At 45.8% G+C, this 19,220-nt stretch overlaps 5 protein-coding genes across 5 annotated transcripts; 3 read left to right on the top strand and 2 right to left on the bottom strand.

Moving 5' to 3' along the window:
• Nucleotides 1–5,472: 5,472 nt before the first annotated feature.
• On the top strand, nucleotides 5,473–6,138 carry J3458_020649 (uncharacterized protein; the record flags this gene model as incomplete). Its single annotated transcript, XM_007817991.1, has 1 exon — nucleotides 5,473–6,138. The coding sequence occupies one exon, from the start codon at nucleotides 5,473–5,475 to the stop codon at nucleotides 6,136–6,138; it is 666 nt and encodes a 221-aa protein (XP_007816182.1).
• A 2,836-nt stretch (nucleotides 6,139–8,974) lies between these two features.
• Nucleotides 8,975–9,274, top strand: J3458_020648 (uncharacterized protein; the record flags this gene model as incomplete). The annotated part of the gene is made up of 1 exon (XM_066122154.1): nucleotides 8,975–9,274. The coding sequence occupies one exon, from the start codon at nucleotides 8,975–8,977 to the stop codon at nucleotides 9,272–9,274; it is 300 nt and encodes a 99-aa protein (XP_065972780.1).
• A 188-nt stretch (nucleotides 9,275–9,462) lies between these two features.
• Nucleotides 9,463–12,168, bottom strand: J3458_020647 (uncharacterized protein; the record flags this gene model as incomplete). Its single annotated transcript, XM_007810496.2, has 1 exon — nucleotides 9,463–12,168. The coding sequence occupies one exon, from the start codon at nucleotides 12,166–12,168 to the stop codon at nucleotides 9,463–9,465; it is 2,706 nt and encodes a 901-aa protein (XP_007808687.2).
• Nucleotides 12,169–17,021: 4,853 nt separating this feature from the next.
• Nucleotides 17,022–18,348, top strand: NPC2_4 (Phosphatidylglycerol/phosphatidylinositol transfer protein). Its single transcript, XM_007816062.2, has 3 exons — nucleotides 17,022–17,487; nucleotides 17,580–17,796; nucleotides 17,863–18,348. Exons 1-3 carry the CDS (start codon nucleotides 17,282–17,284, stop codon nucleotides 17,977–17,979), a joined length of 540 nt encoding a protein of 179 aa, XP_007814253.2. The 5' UTR covers nucleotides 17,022–17,281; the 3' UTR covers nucleotides 17,980–18,348.
• On the bottom strand, nucleotides 18,284–19,086 carry VMA7_2 (H(+)-transporting V1 sector ATPase subunit F). The gene is made up of 4 exons (XM_066122153.1): nucleotides 18,990–19,086; nucleotides 18,870–18,905; nucleotides 18,667–18,804; nucleotides 18,284–18,599 (listed from the first exon to the last, which is right to left on the bottom strand). Exons 1-4 carry the CDS (start codon nucleotides 19,044–19,046, stop codon nucleotides 18,459–18,461), a joined length of 372 nt encoding a protein of 123 aa, XP_065972779.1. The 5' UTR covers nucleotides 19,047–19,086; the 3' UTR covers nucleotides 18,284–18,458.
• Nucleotides 19,087–19,220: the final 134 nt, after the last annotated feature.

Here is a 19,220-nt window from a genome sequence, read left to right as displayed (position 1 = left end):
GTCTCCATATCCGCTCAAGAACTTGCGGTAGAAGTTCACGAATGCTGTGAATCCTCTAACTTCCTTCAGATTCTTTGGTGTAGGCCATTCCTTGATGGTTTTGATCTTATCCGGGCTCATTCGTATTTCTCCGTATGTGAGCACGTACCCTAGAAAGTGCACAGTGTTCTGGTGGAACTGGCATTTCGAGGCTTCGACTAAGAGTTTGTTGTCCTGTAGAGTTTGTAGTACCTCATGTACATGTCGTTTGTGTTCCTCAAGGGTATCTGAATAAATGAGGATATCGTCGAGGTATACAACCACAAACACTCCTAGTTGTTTCCGTAAGATTGTATCGATCATTCTTTGAAAGGTTGCTGGTGCGTTGGTAAGCCCGAAAGGCATCACTAGATATTCGTAGTGTCCTCTGCTGGTTCGAAATGCTGTCATCCACTCGTGGCCTTCTTTCATCCGTATAAGGTTATAGGCTCCTTTTAAGTCGAGTGTGGTGAACCATTTGGCTTTTCCAACTTTGTCTCTGATTTCCGTCATAAGCGGTAACGGGTATCGATTCTTGATTGTGATCTTATTCAAGTGTCGGTAATCGATGCATGGTCGTAGTTTCCCGTTCTTCTTTGGTACCCACAGGATTGGGTATCCTGCTGGGGACTCTGATGGTCGTATGTATCCTTTTTGTAGCATGTCCTCCAGATACTCCTTGAGCGCCTTGTCCTGCTCAGGGTTCTGAGGATAAATTTTGTTGAACGTTGGTTCAGTACCGGGCTGGAGTCTGATCTCGTGGTCCCAGCGTGAATGCTCCGGTAGTCCTGTTTCTAGCTCTCCGCTGAACAGCTTGCTGTACTGTGAGTATTCCTCGGGAATCTCCGTTGTCTCAGCTTTTGGCTCTCTGGCGATCACATATATTCCTAGAGGCCTGTCGTAGTTCGAATGAGGTGCCCTTCGTAGGCCGCTCTCTGCTTCGTAACCGCATCCTGGTAAATCCCATTGAAGTTGGCCGGTTCTCCAATTGACTCGTGGATTGCTCGCCCGCAACCAGGGTATCCCTAATATAACATCGTGTTTTGAGATCACTGTGATATCTAGTGTAACTCGGTGTTTCGTGCCTTGTATGTCGACTAGAAGCTGCGCAACTTCCATGTCAACTACTCCTTGGCTATACTTCACCGCAGTTCCTTCCACAGTCGTGAGTCGGTAGGGCTCGTCTTTGGGTGTCCAAGGCAATCGTAATCTGTTGACGAGATTCGGCGAGATAAAATTTCCTTGTGCTCCGCTATCAATCATTGCCTGGATCCTTTGTCCCATTATAGTCATGTCGATCATGAGGTGTGCTGTGCTGCCGATGTTTGCAGTACATAGAGACCTGTCAGATCTCCGTCGAGGAATCGGTCTTAATTGCGACGACGGCTGTCGTTTCCCGATTTGTTGATCCTGTCCTCATGTCGTTCTCTAGCGCGTTGTTCTAGGCGCTGTCGTCGGCGGTTGTCTTCCGACGCATTGTTGGAGCTTCCTTGGTGATCGCTTGATCTACCATCTGTGTTAATCGAACTCGGGCTAAGCGAGTTGCTCACAGTCACACAGTTCCCTTCCTCCTTGCATTGTGGGGTTATGGCTTGGGTAGTGTGTGCGTTATCCTTAGCACAGTATAACTTTCCGTTCAATATCTTTGAATCGGTTCGTCGTAATTTCGGTTGTATCGTAAGGGTTGTTCTCCTTCCCTTTCGTTCTCGTGGAAACCATCCGCTACCTTGCTTGCTGCTAAGGTGCGTGTAGCAATTGTCATCGTAACAGAAGGTCCAATTAAGGAGTCTGTGTTCGATTTCAGGTTCGTCTTTCTCAGTTGGATGATTCTCTTCTTCTTGGATCTGTTCCAGTGAAGGTTCACTTTTTGGTGAGGGTGTCCAGTGTTCCCAAAAGTCGTCGGGTACTGGTTGGGTTCCGAATTCCCAATCTTCATCCGAACTGATGTTGTTTGCTAACGTGGGGCTTCCTTCATTGCTTGCCATACTAAGATTTCGCGTGGGCAAGTCTTCTCGATTTGCGGCATGGAGCTTCTTGCCTTCAGGGATTGGCTTCCATGGCTTTTTCGGGGCTCTGCATTTATTCGCAAAGTGTCCAGTCTTGCCACAATTGTAACAAGTCTTCCCCTTTTCCTTATTCGCGGCGTCAAGTTCCATAGGTCCGGCGTGGTACCCGTATGCTGTCGATGTTCGGCGTGGCTTGCTACTATTAGGTTTATTGAACCTAGCATATGTTCCGAATTTCCTGTGACTTTTTTCGTGACGTCGCTCGTATAGACGGTTGTCTGCCTTGATGACCATTTCGACGAAGTCGTCAAATAACTCAGGACGATCTTCTCGATAAATGTCATCCTTCACTTCTTCTTTGAGTCCTTGATAGAAGACTTCCATTTTGGGTTCGGTATTCCAGTTGAGTTTTGCTGCGATGCGTTTGAATTCCCTAGCGTAATGAGCTGCAGATCCGGTCTGCTTGAGTCGAGTAAGTTGTCGTGTAGCTTCCTTATGCTCATCGGGATTTCCAAATGCAGCGAGAAGTCGTTCTTCGAAGGTTTCGTAATCAGAGAAGATGTGGACAACTTCCGCTCCGGCTTCGGCACCGTGCTTAAGATGTGCGCGGAGGGTTGGCTCCCACCATTCCATTGCTTTCCCAGTCAAGAGGTTGCCAATGCAAAGAATCTGTGACTCAGGTGTCGTGTAGATTTTTTCGTTGACTCGTAGGTAAGCTTGGGCTTGTGTGAGAAAGTTCCTCACATCACCCTTGTAGCCATCGTATGATTCAGGCTTGGGGAATTTTGGCATGTTGTTGTTGTTGATAGAGGATGCAGGTGTGAGATTTTGAACTGCTGCAAGTTCCTCTTCTCGTGCCTCAAGTTTTTCGTAGAGATCATTCTGTCGGTCGAGAAGCTGTCGATTCTGCTTCTCGAGCTCGGTGATCTTGTCATGAAGGTACTTCATCATCTCCCCGGGGTTGGTGGTCTTTCCGCTTGAAGTAGACATCTTGGAAGTCGTTACTGCTCAAAGTTTCAAGGTAACTTACTGAACAGGATTGATCAAAATGTAACGGTGGCTTAGGTTCTAAGGCACAGTAGGTCTGTTTCTTAGGAAGTAAGTCAGGTTGAATGCTACAGAGTAGCTTTTGAGCAGTATCACAATAAGGCCGTTAAGAGTATAACTCTCAATAGTAAAACTATTGCTTAGATTGATCAATAGAGATCTAGACTATCTGACTATGGGAATACCTCCTCCTTAAGTACTCGTCTATCTCTCTATTGTAGTCCTGGATCAGATAGATCCCATCTGATCCCCCGTGCTGGATCAGGTTGATCCCCTCTGATCCATTGAGTTGGATCAGACTGATCCCATCTGATCCCCTCACGTGACCTGCGATCCCGTCGGGCCCCATTCTTGTCTGCATGCTGGCGGCCCATGACGCCGGCCAACTGCTTCAGGTACCCTTGGTTCGTAACATAATACTCTGCTCTTATAAGCTTAAAACTTAAGAAACTATAAAATATAGTTTTTATAGTATAATATAATATAATAAGTTTTTAAAAAACTATATAATTTAGTTTTTAAGCTTATAAAAAGCTAAAAGAACTTACCTTTTTATATAAGCTAATTAATTATAATATTAGCTATTTTACATATTTATTATTATAATTTAAGTATTTTATTAGATTTATTATTAATTATTTAAGCTTTTTTAAAAAATGAAAATATAGTTTTCTTGTTAATGCTCTGCGTGGCATAGACCACGCACGCCCTTAAGGAGATACCAATTGGGTACAAGGTTATGGGTAGTTGCTGACTCGGGATACTTTCTTCGATGGTCCTTTCATGTAAAGGGTAGTGGCCCCGTCAGATACGACGCATCTTTATACCCAGAACTAGCTCCAGCACAAGGAATTGTTATTGATCTTGGCTACAAGGTATAGGTAGTTGCTAACTCAGGATACTTTCTTTGATGGTCCTTTCATGTAAAGGGTAGTGGCCCTGTCGGATATAACGCATCTTTGTACCCAGAACTAGCTCTAATACAAGGAATTATTATCGATCTCCTTAGCCGACTGCCAGCTCCTCCATCTGCAAGTCACGGCTACCACTGCTTTATGGACGATCTTTTTAGTACACCATATCTAAAATATTCGAGTTTTTGAGGTACCAAGGTTCTGCTGCTACAGGTACCACGCGTCTTAGGAGGATTGATAGCCGCAAGATAACAGAGCTTAAAACTAAAGATAGATCCAAGGATATTGTCGTATGGGGTACTAGGTACTCTTCACGTAAGGAAGCATAAGACTAAAGACGTTATACAATTTGCTTTTAAGGATAATATATTAGTACTTACTATAAGTATACGCTTTACTAGATTCAAGTCTTTAATATCGAGACTACGTAGACGACCTGGGAAAACGTCCACGAGTGCTAAACTGTAAGAGTACCCTTTAAAGGCGAACTAACAAAGATGCTACAGATGCCACGACTTATTGATGGGTATTTTGGCACTCAAGGTGACTTGTATTTGTATGGATTTACCATGTATATATATGTACCGGTGGCCCGCTTGTGTAAGTAGTTTTTGGTGTTTCCGATTAGTTACCCGTAAGCGAGATTAGGGTGGAAACAGTGTGGCAATTATAAAGAATTCATGCGCGCACTACATAAGTCATGGCATTAATGCGCGAACCTACTAAGCGGGCCGGCCCTACGCATTAATAAGGCGATATACATATGCGTAGCCCCACTTGCAGCGGGCCTCGCGACTGACGGCGCCCACAAGCTCCGACACAATGGTTATGGTTAATGTTCCTTTAAGGTTATAAATCTCAAGTGCCGGGCTCCGTTCCGTCCACCACTTGGCCCACTGAATGACTCGTCGAGACTCAGCCCGGGGCCTTCTTTCTAATAAGAGGGCATATTATTGCGGCATTTGCTCCTACCTATAGCAAAAGTGGAATGCACACTTCAATAGGAGCGGCGTTGTTATGCATTTGATTGGTACACTGACACATATGACTGTAGGCTGAGTGGTGGGCCAGGTCGCGAGTAATGCCAGACGATGTTTCAGCGCGCGAGGGACTGGGGAGACCGAAATTACATGGACATGGCGGATTTATATGCATATAGTGTTACGCGTCAGCTAGCATCGTCATGACAGCTCACACCAGCACATCGAGACGTTTCTCCCCCCCACATCCCTTTCTCGGTAGGTGATACATGGTGCAGCTATATGCTATCCATTCTTTAGCATAATATATGCTTAGTGGGGGAGATTACGGTATCAAGAGATGAAATGGGATAACCGACTATGCTGTCAAGATGAGTTGACTGTTCTTGTGTGTTACGTAGGTATATAAAGACAGTCAGGATCCTCTCTTCCTCCATGCCGAGCTCTTACAAGCAACCAACACATATTTCGTCTACCAGTCACATCTACATACTACAGCACTTCATCATGAGCTTCTCCATCACCCCACGAGTCTTTTCCGTCTTGTGCCTGGCGGTTGCATCTGTTGCCGGCCAGTGGAGCGGAAATTACAACACGACGAGCGTGCCGCGCCGTCTGGACCCTGCGGCCAAATGCTGGATCAAGAGCCTGGCCCAGAGGCCCTACACGGCCATCTACCCGTGCACCTGTACTGGCGGCGAGGTCTGGCCCGACTGCAATTGGCAGGATGCGTTGCTTTTCAACGCTGTCAGAAATGCAGACTGCAGGTGTGCCACGACGGGAGATCTACAAAACGAGCCTGAGAGCCTGAAGGCGTATGGCCAGAAGAAGCCTAACGCGGTGACGCAGTGCCTCTGTGATCCCGTGGCCGGCAACGAGGCCGACACCGATGGGTTGGTTGTGCCAGCTCCCGACTGCTGGTGCCCGGCCCAGTCTCTTAAAGAGAAGAGCGGGTTGTCCGAGGCCAAGGAGAGCCAGGTCGTTCCGGAGACGCCTCCTTGCGGCGCATCTATCCAGCAGTGCCGCGACGAGTTGAACAAGAGCGGCCATCCTCCGAAGAACGTCTGCCAGCATTTAATGCAGTATAAACCTACGGAAATTTCCGAACCTCTTAAGAGCCGTCTACCAAACTGCAGCATTTCTTCCCTCACTGAAGTCTGTAAGGGTATTTAACAAGACTAATAAGTCAAGGTGTTATGGGCTCGTGCTGGAAGCTCGGGCCTAGGCTGGGGCCTTTACGGAGCTAACCCGTACCTGGTCCGGGTAATTCTTGGTCTAGGCGTCGATATGATAGGAGGAAAATGAAAAAAAAAAAGTTTATTTTTACTTTCAGTAACGTATACGTATTACGTGCAGCCGCAGATATTCCCAGTCTTTTATAAGAAGTTACCTTTATTACATGTATTTACTATAACTTATTGCTATAAGAAATATACATATATATACTATAAAAATATAAATCTCTACGCTATTTAGCTTATGCTATGCCTAACTAATTAAACTCTCTTAACACCGCCCCTTAGGTATAGGCTATAGCAAAGGGGTATAGGTCTCGCGATACTGCAATATAGTTAGACTACTAAACGTACGAGTATTCTTCTAATAGAACCTATTAATAGGTTAAAGATACCTTAAGTGTTTACTATTTTATATGGAGATTAATATAGTCCTATTATATGCTAATACTCGCGTAAACTATTATTTTTATAAAGAGTAATCTTTAGTATCTCCTATTATAATCCTCACGTCTCGCAGTTATCTTATAATATCTATTACGCCCTAAAACGAATCTTTGTGGTTACTAGTTACACAATCTATAACCCTAAGGTTATACAGAGCGTATTTCGTATCGTGTAGGTTAAAGGTGCCCACTAGGCTAGCTATTCTAGTAGTGGTTCGTTAGTTAAGTATTATATTATATTATATTATTTTAAGCCTAATATTAAGCTATATTTTAATTACTTTTAATATAATTAATATATTACAATAAACTTTACTTTTTCCTTACTTTTAAAGTTACTTAATTAAGCTTAATTAATTATTATTAGTTATTTAAGGCTTATTATAACCTTTATAAGAGCTTTAAATTAAGCTATTAATTTTTCTTTCCTTTCTTCTTCTTTAAACCCTTAATTTTTATACGTATAACCTCTTTATATAGCCTTTAATATTAAGCTAGTCTTATAATAGCTTTTAATACTCTTTATAAGCTTATTAAAGTTATACTTATATTAGCTTATCTTTTAATATTTTTTAAGCGAATTTAATTAATACACGTTATTCTTTAAGCTTTATTCTCTTTCCCTTTAATTATTATAAGCGTTTTATTAATTAAGGTAAGTTCTTAGTAACTTCTTACTAGAGTATTAACAAGAAAACGATATTTTTAATTTTCAAAAAAGCTTAAATAATTAATAATAAATCTAATAAAATACTTAAATTATAATAATAAATACATAAATTAGCTAATATTATAACTAATTAGTTTATATAAAAAAGTGGGTCTTAATAGCTTATTATAAGCTTAAAAACTAGATTATATAATTTTCTAAAAATATACTATACTATATTTAGAGCATTAACTGTAGTGTAGTTTTGTAGTTTTGTAGTTTTTGTAGTTTTGAATATAAAAAATTATATTAAATCTAATAAAATACTTATAGAATTATAAGTTTTACGAATAAGTAGTATAAATCTAAAATTATAAGCTTATAATAAAAAAGTGGGTCCTTATATACTCTTATAAGCTTAAAACTTCAAAAACTACATTTTATAGTTTTTATAGTGTAGTATAGTGTAGTGTATTTTTAGAAAATTATATAATCTAGTTTTTAAGCTTATAATAAGCTAGAAGGACCCACTTTTTTATGTGAGCTAATTGGCTATAATATTAGCTAATTTATGTATTTATTATTATAATTTAAGTATTTTATTAGATTTATTATTAATTATTTAAGCTTTTTTGAAAATTAAAATATAGTTTTCTTGTTAATGCTCTAACTATATTATATTATAAAAACTATAAAATGTAGTTTTTTAAGTTTTAAGCTTATAATACTATATAAGAACCTGCTTTTTTTAATATTAGCTTATAATATAGAATTTATATTAGTTATTCGTAAAACTTATAATTCTATAAGTATTTTATTAGATTTAATATAATTTTTTATATTTAAAACTATAAAAACTATAAAACTATAAAACTACACTACAGTTAATACTCTAGTTCTTACCTAATACTAGCTTAATATTAGGCGTTTCTCTCTCTTATCTTAGCTACTATTTTTAATTATATATTAGTTTATTTTACTTTATATATCTACCTAACTTTAACCTAGTCCTAATATTCTTTCTATTAATATTTCATAGAAAGCTAGTATTTATTTATATAATAATATTAAAAATATTTTATATAATATATTTTATATAAATTAATATATATTTATTAACTTCTTAAAAAATAAATAAAATAAATTAAAATTAAATATAATAAAATATATAAAATATAACTTATATATAAAAAAATTTCTTAAAAATTACTTTATTATATATATAATTTTTATATTATAATATATTTTATTTTATTTATTATTAATAATATTAATATTTTAAAGACTAAGAAAGTGTCCCGAAATTTTATAGCTGTCCCGGAATTTTATGGTCAACTAAGTGGCTGGCCCACTTAGTTGTCAACGGGTATATAAAAGACACCATGTCAATGTCCTATTCAGTGTGAACAACATCTGCCAACGAGCCGGTTCCAGGGGGATACACCTGTCTAGTAAATTTTATTAAAAAGTGAAAATTTTTTCATCACATAACGTCATGAATCCATCATGCAGGAGTGGTTGGATGTTGTCATCCATAGATCGATCCATTCATTTAACTAGTATCAGGCGTACCACCTCTTCCTTGTTCGCACGCAGAAACTTCCAGTCCGGACAGTAAGACATACAAATACACAGAGTAGAAAAGGGATATTATAAGAAAAAAAAAAGACAAGCCAGCCATGTGTCTGTCAGTGCCCCCAATAAACGCCCCTTCTCTTGAGATAAATACGACCTTTCCCCACTATTCCGAGAGAAAAAAAACACTGCGATCCTCAGTCACTTGGTCATCTATACAGACGCGCAAAGTGCATCATCGCTGTATTTCTTGGGTCATCCAAATAGCCACTCCCATGAACCCTTTTGTCCCCCTTGTCCAAATCAACGCCCTTTTCACCCTATTTCTCTTTCTGTTTAACGCCGTGTTCGATAATAAAAATCCAGTCAGTACACCCCAACCCCAACCCAAGAATGTGAAATAAAACAAGGCTTTCGTGAGCTCCAAACTATTTCTGTGTTTTGACGGCCAAATGGATTCCTCTCTCCAGTTTTGGGTGGGCTTGCCTGCAACACTATGAATCCGTCTGCATGACCATCTGGCAGTTGAAACAGCGAAACCCGCAATCGTCAGCGATAAGCAAGTATACATCATACACATTCCGATACAGAATCAGACCCCATTCACTGCTGGTGCTGAGTCATTGGTCTTGTCCAGAGGCTGGGGGTCCATCGTCATTTCCACTTGAACGTCGTCAGGACTGGCGAGGCCTGGTTTCAAGAGAGTTGATCCTCCTGCGACTTTGCCTGCGGCCTTGTTTAGTCGACTCTTGTAGTCGCTGAGGCTCAATTTCTTTTTGACAGGACTCGGGGTTGCAGCGATACCATTGATCGAGCCTACAGCAAAAGAATTCGGTGCGCTTGCAGTTCCAAACGGGGACAGCGCCGCAGAACTTGCTGCTGATAGAGGAGTAGCCGTACTTGACGCAGCTAGTCCAGTGCTGTCGAACGCAGGTACGGGAGGCAATTGTACGCGAAGATCTGGCGCCTTCATCTTGCTTGTTTCTATCGTCGTGCCATTCAAAACTACACTTTGAGGAATTTCAGCCATGCTGGTATTGGTCGTGTGCGACGTCGGTGATGTTACATCAGAGCCAGTGCTAGCGACCGAGGCTCGATGTTCGCTGATAGGCGAGTCCAGCTCCACAGCTGAGACACTGCATAATTGATTTGCCAAACAACTTCTTTTCCTTTCCTCTTCACTGATTAGACTTTGGCGTCGGTTGTTCATTAATCTTTTCGAAAGTGAAATGATTTTCTTCCTGATCGGAGTTGGGTTGCAGGATTCGCTTATCCAATGGCCCTCAACGGTCTCTGTTTGTACGGCTACATCGCAGTATATTGCGCGGGGACCTGTCGAGGTCTGCCTGGAGCCCGACGTAGATGGACATGGCTTGTCCGATGCCTTTGGATATCCGATGCTTGGCGACCTTCCGCTAGCCGGTGAGCCAGACTTGCTGCGAGTTGTACCTGCATCAACATACTGCCCAGGTGGACCCGCTGAACCATTCCTTGACTTTGATTTTGATGAGGACGTTGTCCCATCAGAAACGCGCTTCTTTTTCCTCAGCGGTTGCTGTTGTTCCATTCGACGGAATGAATCCTCCACCATAGCTACTTTCCTCTTGTCTCTGTCCGTTGGCTCAGTTAGTATTCCAAGTTGATCAAAAGACCCAACTGGCGTACGGTCGCGACTTGGAGGTTTACTGCGCGACCCTCCTTCAACTTTGACATCATCGGCTCCTTCGTCAGTATTTCCCTCACTAGCAGCTCTGCTATTGGTAGCGTGACCAGTGCTGGTGGGCGAGATGGTGTGATTACGGGGCTTTCGAGACTTCTTCTTTCCACCTTTGCCTTGGTTTCTGCCAAAAAGATATTGTCGATGAAAACGGGCAAAGGCACAGTTGTTCTCCAGGTCGCAGGCACAACCACCGTATTCAGATAATATTCGGTCGATCCAGTTAGAAATGGCTGTATATTCAGCCGAGTCCAACTCTGGCTCGTCCTGAGCAGCAGAGTCGTCATCGCTCAATCCCAGTAAATTAAGCCACCTGTCCCGCACACTCTTTTCCAGTCGAAAATCCCACGGCAGCGTGATTTGTTCCTTGGCAGGGATATACCGGTCGCTGACAAGCCAAAAGTGGTATTCTGACCCCCCAGACAAATACGTGTCCAGCTGAGCATTTGGCTTGCAGCTCCTCCGCACATATCTCGCCAGAGAGCCTTCTTTTCTGGTGTCAATGTACAGCGGTAAACTAGGGTGGAAAAAGACAAAAGGGAGGGGGCAAGAGAGATCAGCCCAGACGTTGGCAGGGTCGGCGCAATAGTCCTTTTGAAAACCGATCTCGCCATTCAGCTCAATCAAGGCAACATCCTTTTCGATCGCCGTTGTCGATTCGATACAGCGCCATCGAAGGGTCGTTCCAGGCTCTACTGATCGGGTAGTGTCATTTACCTCTAGCTTTGGCTTCATCTGATCCACATTGGGTGGCTCATCTTGAAAGACTTCTGCGCGGGTCCTGCCCACCTCTTGTTTCATCGTATCGGGATCTCGCAACCATCGTGAAAGTGCTGTAGGGATAGCTAGACTAGCAAACGCATTGTTATGTGTATCGGGGACCTCTTGCTCATTATAGAGGGCGTAAAATCCAGCGGAATAGTGATGAATCTGAAAGTCATTGGGGAGATCGGGAGGTGTTGTGGCGGGACTGGGAGGATGGGCAGGATTCGATTGCGAGTTTTGACCGTACGAAGGGCTTCGCTTCGACGGCTGGGAACTGACGGAGTGCGAAGGGCGGTGTGAGGATTTTGCTTTCTTCGAGGAAGGGGGAGGGGGGCTGGCTAGTTTGCCGTTTTCAAGGTGGCCATTTAACTGTAGGTCATTTGGCTTCGGTTTCTTTCTGGCCCCCTTGGTCGGAGGTCGCTTCGTCTTCTTGTCCAGGGGCTCCTTTTGTGCTTCTAATATACTATTGGCATTTCGCAGTCGAAGGGTTCGCTCAATGGCCTTTTGTCGATCTAGGGGTCGCGGCTTGCATTCTGCACAAGAGTGAGAGAAGTCCTCTCGAATAGCCTCCTCTCTATTGTTAGGATAGAAGCAGTCAATGTGCTGCCAAGTATCGCACGTCTCGCAGTAGATCGTGTTTCCGTCATCGTCAGAGAAGTTGCAGATACACTTGATGGTGTAAGGCTCTTCCTCCGTCTGCTCTACGCTCGGGGCAATAGCCGGGTCATCTTTGACAACCGTATCCACGGGCGCTGGTAGAACGGTCTGACTGGGAAGTGGTGCCTGCGTCGACGGCGGCGCGGGTATGTCTGTCATAATCTGAAGAAGGTCTCACAGGAGTTGGCGGCGAAGGGCGTGAGTGGCAAGCAGAAAATTAAGGTCGCAATCTTGGGGGCATGACGCCGCTGTGCATAGAGGCGCGCCCGTGGTGTTGCCAAAGGACGGGGCCCCAAAGGTGAGGTTCTTACAGCCTGACGCCCAAATAGGGGTGAGATTATCTCTTTGCGATCAGGCCGCCGACGATTGAAGGAGTTGTCGAGTGTGCACAGCGAATTGAGAGTGGAAGAGAGTCGAGCGCAGAGCGACTGCGGAAGGGTAGCGACGCCACGGCTGATCGGAACGAGAAATCAATCGAGCCGAAGAAGGTTTCTGTTGTCTAAAGCCAGAAAACGCCTTTTTTCGAAGCGTCGAAAGGGGGTGGTAGATTTGGAAAGCCGTGAGAGTCTCTTCACCAAAGCCGTGGAGGAAGCGTCAGGGCGGACTTGGAGATGACGGAGCGCGGCGGATTGTGGCGCGTGAAGGCAGACAGTTGCGCAGGAGCGGCAGGAGCGAAAATGACAAAAGAAAAGGGAGAAGCAAGGCCAGAAGTAGCCGCCAAGTAAATCGAGAGTGGTCTGATGTAGTGAATCGCGTCGTGCAGTCGAAGAAACGAAGGGGCGATGAAGGTGTGCGTGTGTGCGAAAGGAAGAAGAGGGAGACAACTCGTGGGCTGCACAGAAGAGAATGGGAATTTGGGGGGGAAGGAGCCAAGATTCAATGGGTAGCAAATGGCAGCAGGATGGGGAAAGAGCGAACCGGAAGACCCAAAACACCAGTCGACGCTTGGGGGGGAAGGGGGGAAGGCGACTAGACATCCACGGGAACTTTGGCCTACGGGCAGTCAAGCACTGGGGTGTGAGGGGGGCTGACCACTTTGAGCAGCTACAGAGTGGCCAGAGCGGCCAGCGAGACCAAAAGCTTGACGCTGCACGAGAAACGGACAACCGACGACCGGTTGCGCTGGTGGTTGCGAGGGCGTGTGTTATGTGTCGTCGTGCGTGCTGTCTATGAGCCAGCTCGGGGAGACTGGATAGCGCTGTTGAGCCAGACGAGCGCAGTCAAAGACGTCGGGACCTGCGAGGCAACAATCACCAGTTTTGCTCGAGCTTTTGAGCCGTCCCAGGTTAGGAGGCAGTCCGAACAGCTCGTAAAGAAGACCTGGACACTTGAGAACTCCGTCCTCGCACATGGATTACAATCTCAGCTGCTCGATATTGCCGTGGATTGGGTGTCCAGGCATTTGAGCTCGACAGCCAACTCTCGACGGCAGATAGGATCTGATGCGTGCTTGCTCGCCGCGGATGCTGACCACGGATGTTTGCATTGTAGAACTGGCCCATTTAGCTTCTTGCGCCAGTTACAGCAAGCAACCTACGCCTCTCACCTCGACTTGCATCAGAAGTGCATCAAACACTACCAGCCTTGGATGATGTTGTTGCAACCAGGTCGAGATCCGTCCGTTGTTCCGACGCTACAATTCACATTCAATAGAACGGACAAACGCGCACGAAAGTGAGGCACCTGGTGCGGTCGAGTGCAGACCCAAGGTTGATGTCCGAAGCACCGAGTTGGCTCCATCTATTCTCCTCCATTCATTCTCACGTCATGTCATGTCATGCTGCCCACATGTTTCCACTTCTCTTGATAATCTTCTCGCCTCTATCGGTTTTCCTGTCCTCAATTACATACGATTGATGGACATGTCGAGATTTGCTCCATATTGTAGTGATGTGGTGCAAGACCGAGAAGGCGGCCCCAAAGAGCTGTCTCTCTCCCTCAGGAAGGGGGTGTGTGCGAATTTCAGCCACCAGAAGTAGAGGCGGAGGCGGAGGCGGAGAGAAATTGACAAGGACTTGCGTCAGATGGGAAGAAGAAAGGAAGAGGGACAAGAGAGAAGGAAAAACACAGGTGGCAGAGGCGTCGCATCTATTTAAACCTAGACCTAGTTAGGAATAGCGTCGGACTCGATGACTCGCTCTGAATGGTCGTTGGCCACATTACTTGACAAGTCTGGTCCACTTGGTTATCGCATGTGTGCCTGAGGCCACATTTTTTGCTTTGGCCCCACGCGCTAGACTCCCAACTCCTTACCGGGAACGGGCGTCAACTAGAGATCAGAAAGTTGTTGACGCAGACGCAGATGTGATGCAGACGGCATGCAGATTCGTGACTCCTCACTTGCCCACCAACCTAGGTACTACTTAGATCCATGAGCGATCGGGACAAGGTGACCGGGAGGGGGAGGGACAGCACTATTGCAAGTGGAGTTCAAATGTTATCTGGAGTGTGCCTGAGGTGCAACAAGCACCGAAAACTGTGCATCAACAATAAATACCAGGCAGGTCCACGGAGCAGTCGACAAGGGTTCGTACTGCTACTAGTCGGTGATTGCTGACGGGCGTCCTGGTGGTCATGGCCAACATGGCTTGCTATACAGCGGATGGGCTTCGCATCCGTTTGCTTCTTTCTGTCCATAGGTTCTACCTTTTGCTGACCTTTGCTCGACTCAGATGACTTTCACGGCTTCCAAGTGCGTCTCGATCCATTGCCAATCTGCTACCGAATTGCGTCTGATATTCGAAAACGAGGTGGTCCTTTACCACAGGCTAGCGCAACCAGCGGTCAACCACTTGAGAAATCCTCGACGAGCGACCGATTGTCGCCTATTCCCCGAAATAAATATAGATCCCAAGCGAGGGGAATAGAAGACAAACTACCCGAATTAAGTGACATGCCATGCCTTGCGACTGGACACACATTACTCGTCCTGCAGCGTAGTCTCACTGTCCGAGCTAGAGCTACGACAAGCAAGCGACTAAACTAGGGAGATCGTGCCTGGGCCAGATTACTGTGGACGACGCATGTCAAACCAACCGGCCCTTCATGTGCGAAATCTATTCTGAACATCATAGGCGATAGTTTCCGTCGAGTGTCCTACACCCGGCCAAAGTGCCCGCGCGGCCAACCAGCGTAGCATCAAACCATGCAATTGCTCTTGTCCGTAGGCAGGAATCACAAAAAAGAAGGGGGGGGCAAGATTTTATTCAATGAAACAACACCCGCCCGTAGACGAATACGGTGCTTTTGCTGCCTATGGTCGTGCAGATTTGTACGGCTTCCCGAGCTTTCAAACTTCGGCCCTTAGTGCATTGCCCACAATGGTTTCTATTTAAGGTGTCGTTCACATCACATGTTTAAATATAGCATTTTTCCTTCGTGCCACAGTATAAACTGCAAACACAATGGAAAAATCAAAAATTACGCCCCCAATGGCCCCGAAGGACAATTGAGCACAGGACGACTCCGCGATGTGCAATGCAGGCCTCCTCTGCTAGTATCCCGTATTCTTGATCGCAGGATACTGGAACAAGGTAAGTATGAAGAAGAAAGGAGAAAAGGTTGGAAACAGGACGGCGGGAAGCAGGAACTATATACTACTTGTGGGTGGTCTGTGCGCTTGCCGTTCCTGCCCAAGGCACGCAAGGCTGAGTTGGTGCCTGCTGGTGCCTGTTGATGCCTTGCGGCGGAAATTGCGGTCTCATTTCGTTTATCCGGAAAGTTGCCGAGTTCTGTAGTTGCAGGTTGTTTCTGTCTGTTTTTGCTCTATTTTCCCTTTATTCTCTCAGCTTGCATCACGTCACAAAAGTGCAGTAGAACAATTCTCTCTCGTCGAATTCCCTTGCGAACAGTGTTACGGGAATCGTATCCTCTGGCCAGATGTGAAACCAAACTTATTGAAGAGAGTAATGGCTAATCTCTCGACTACTTATTACGGAGTACAAAGTATTCCAACATTCGTACCCAGCCCAACCTGTTGTCGTTGGTGGCCGCGGATATATTCCAAACCGACATGAATCCCCGGCTCGGCGTTCAATGTACCATTATATTAGGATTGCTTCTTTCCACACAGGTGTTCAGCTGTTGGGTGGTGTACTCCCCGTTTGCTTCGGGAGTTTGCCATTGCAAGTTCAATATTCAGGATGATGTCAACGACCGGCTTAGGCCAATGACACTCACATCTTCGGGTAGGAGGATCTCTGTATACAGATACCTTTGGTAAGGTGTAGATGTCATTCTCGTGGATGATTTGACTTCGGGGCCGATCTACTAGAATCAGTAGCGACTTCGTAAGCAGCTTCACCGTTGAGTCGAGAGTCACTACCCAGAAGATTTGCGATACGCATTACCAAGGCGACCTGTTAATGGTCCCACCGGTATTGTGCGATAATGTGGTGCCTCGCTTCCAATATGAGAGTCTTGTGCTCCGTGTCACCATATGCAATACAGGCGGTATGGGGAGAATGAAGGAGCGCATGGGTGTAACAGAATATCCCACGTAAAATACGGGATGGGGGCACCACTGGCGAACCTATAGTCGCAGACTCACACTCGTCACACGGCTTTGAGAAACACGAAACAAAAAAAGTCCACCCCCATGATCGACCCGAATTTCCTATTCAATCTGTCCAAACGAGATGTTGTCATTGAGTAATAGCCAGAGTACGGAGTACTCTGTTCTGTATAGGGTGGTTGGGTTGAAACATTGCTCGTGGGCGTTGGACATGTGTCGCGGTATCCCAAGGACAAGACGGATTTGAATATACGTCACAGCCCACCACTTCGTGTTCCGCGGCAAACAACAGCCTTCATGATAAATCCAGGAAGTGCCAGTCAAGGCCGACAGGGAACATTTGAACTAGTGGAGAAAACATTGAAGCCATTCAATGCTATTATTCCATGTTCAACTGGTCCCATGACGCCCTGTTGTGCCCCAGCACGCGGGTTGCAAAAAAGACCGCACACCTGTGTGTGTGGTTGTGGGTGCGGGGTGTGCGGCCTTTTTTGCAACCCGCGTGCCCAGCCAAAGCGGCCCATTCACAATCTGTGGGTCTCGTCAGCCAACCAGTCAACTGCCGCCCGCTCACTGCAGCCATGTCTCATCCCCAACACTCGCTGCCGTCATCTCTCGCCTCATGCAGCGACATCGTCCAGCGACTGTTCTACGACCGAAACGCCGAGACTACGCCTTTTAAAGAGACTTTCGCTGCCTCCCACCCAGCACAGCCTACAGCCAGCCGTGTTTATTATCGCCGTCAACTGCTGAGCGAAAATGAGATTCTCTGTTGCTGCCTTGTCCGCCCTCCTGGCACCTTCGGCGGCACTGAGCTTGTTCAACGGTGATTCCCAGCAGGCCATCACTTCTAATGACGACTTGAAGATTCCCGGGGAGTCCCCGCTAGAGCACTGCCCTGACAGGAAGGGTGAAGGATATATTGAGTTAAATAGCGTGGATTTGGCCCCGAACCCTCCTGCTGCGTATGTGCTTTCCCCTCACTCCTTGGCGAGATGGTGGTTGGATATCCTGCGGTGAATGGCTATACTGACTCGTTTGTTCTCTTCGACTCTAGTGGCCAGGATCTCGTCATAAAGGCAAACGGAACCGTCAAGAAGACCATCGAAGAGGGCGCGTATATCGATCTGGTTGTCAAGTATGGGCTTATCAGACTTCTCAAGACCAGAGCCGATCTGTGTGAGCAAATGGGTGAAGTTGATCTGAAATGTCCCGTCGAACCCGGCGACAGGGTCATCACCAAGACTGTTCAACTGCCCAAAGAGATTCCTCCCGTAAGTATCTTGTGATACCCAGGTATGTAGGTCTCTTGGACCAAGTGAAGCTGATTTGGCACGCAGGGCACCTACAATGTCGAGGCTGACGTCTTCGCTGCCAATGGAGAGAGAATCACCTGCTTGACTGCTACTGTTAAGTTCAGTTTGCCCGGAATGGATTTCCTTGACGGCGAGTTGTAATAAGTTGCTGGGAAATGCGTCATATTAGACGATAGTTTGTTACGAGACACTACGTACGGCAGCCTGTGTTGATTTTCTGCTCCTTTTGCTTTCATATCATTGCTTGTTATGTTTATTACTTCAGAAAGCATCTGTTGGACGTACAAGGCCACAAGTTTGATGTGTTTCAAGCCAGCATACCTATGGGTTTTTTTCCCTTTGGGTTCTTCGATCTTGGTACTTTCCAAGGACTGCGGTAATTGAGTTGGATCAGAGAGTCAAGCCGGAGGTGGTTTTGTTGAGGAGAAATCAATAACGCGGCTATACCTCTTATTCATTTTCTTTTTAGCATACAAGGCCCGCATTTCAGCAAACGACTTATCTCAAGCAAGCTGTCTAATTCGCAAGTGCAACGTGTTCCGTGCCATCATGACCAACGCAATTAGGCTGAATTTTATCCGTAGTATCTTTACCACCTCACATGTCATGCATGCTGATCTTTACTCCCCAAATAGGCGACGAACTCGCCTTAAAACGCTGTCCTTCTCAGGATCGTATGGGTGGTCCTTGCTGGGAATCTCCAGAACAGTCGGAAAGGCGGCGGTGTAAGTGTCAATTCTGTGCCGTATCCGGTCCGCAATCTACCACATTCTGTCAGTTGATCCAAGTTGAAACCACGACAGGTGCGTGTATCCGCGTTGTACTGACGTGTTGGTTGATCAAGACGATGCCTATGTCATTTCGGTCTTGGGTAAATCGATCAAAGGCCGATTCGATGGCCGCTGTGTCCGTTTTGCTATCTACAACCAGGAAGTTCTTTTGGGAGTCGGCGCCAGCTGTGACATGCTATGAATGATTTGCTTAGTCTGCCCAGGTCGGTGTGTTTACGATCCAACGGCTCATGTACTTACGCCGATGCCTGCGAGTAGCAAGCCCGTTACCGAGTCCTAGGTGCGTCAGTCGAGGCCTGTCGTTACGATACGTTCCTCGTCTCTCTGCCGGTGGGAATGTTGTCCCATGGCTCAACCTACCTCGTCGCCAATGACGGCAAGGAATTCTCGGTTCTTGTAATCCGCTTGGTTGGCCATCTTGACTGTCGGATGGCGACTTGGCTGCGGCAATGTCCCCCGTTGTATAGCTGGAGGCGGTGGAGGTTAGGAGTTGGCCTAGCCGCCACTATGGTGGCAGCGCAAGCCAAGGCAGGCAGGCGGTGGGAGGTCTCGAATGCCCCGGTTGCTGCCCCAGTCGCTGCATTAGTAGCT

The sequence above is a fragment of the Metarhizium acridum genome (assembly GCF_019434415.1).
Source record: "Metarhizium acridum strain ARSEF 324 chromosome Unknown scaffold_574, whole genome shotgun sequence".
Taxonomy (NCBI): Eukaryota; Fungi; Ascomycota; class Sordariomycetes; order Hypocreales; family Clavicipitaceae; genus Metarhizium; species Metarhizium acridum.
Note: the sequence above shows the minus strand (reverse complement) of the source record. Positions and strands in the feature narration are given on the sequence as shown.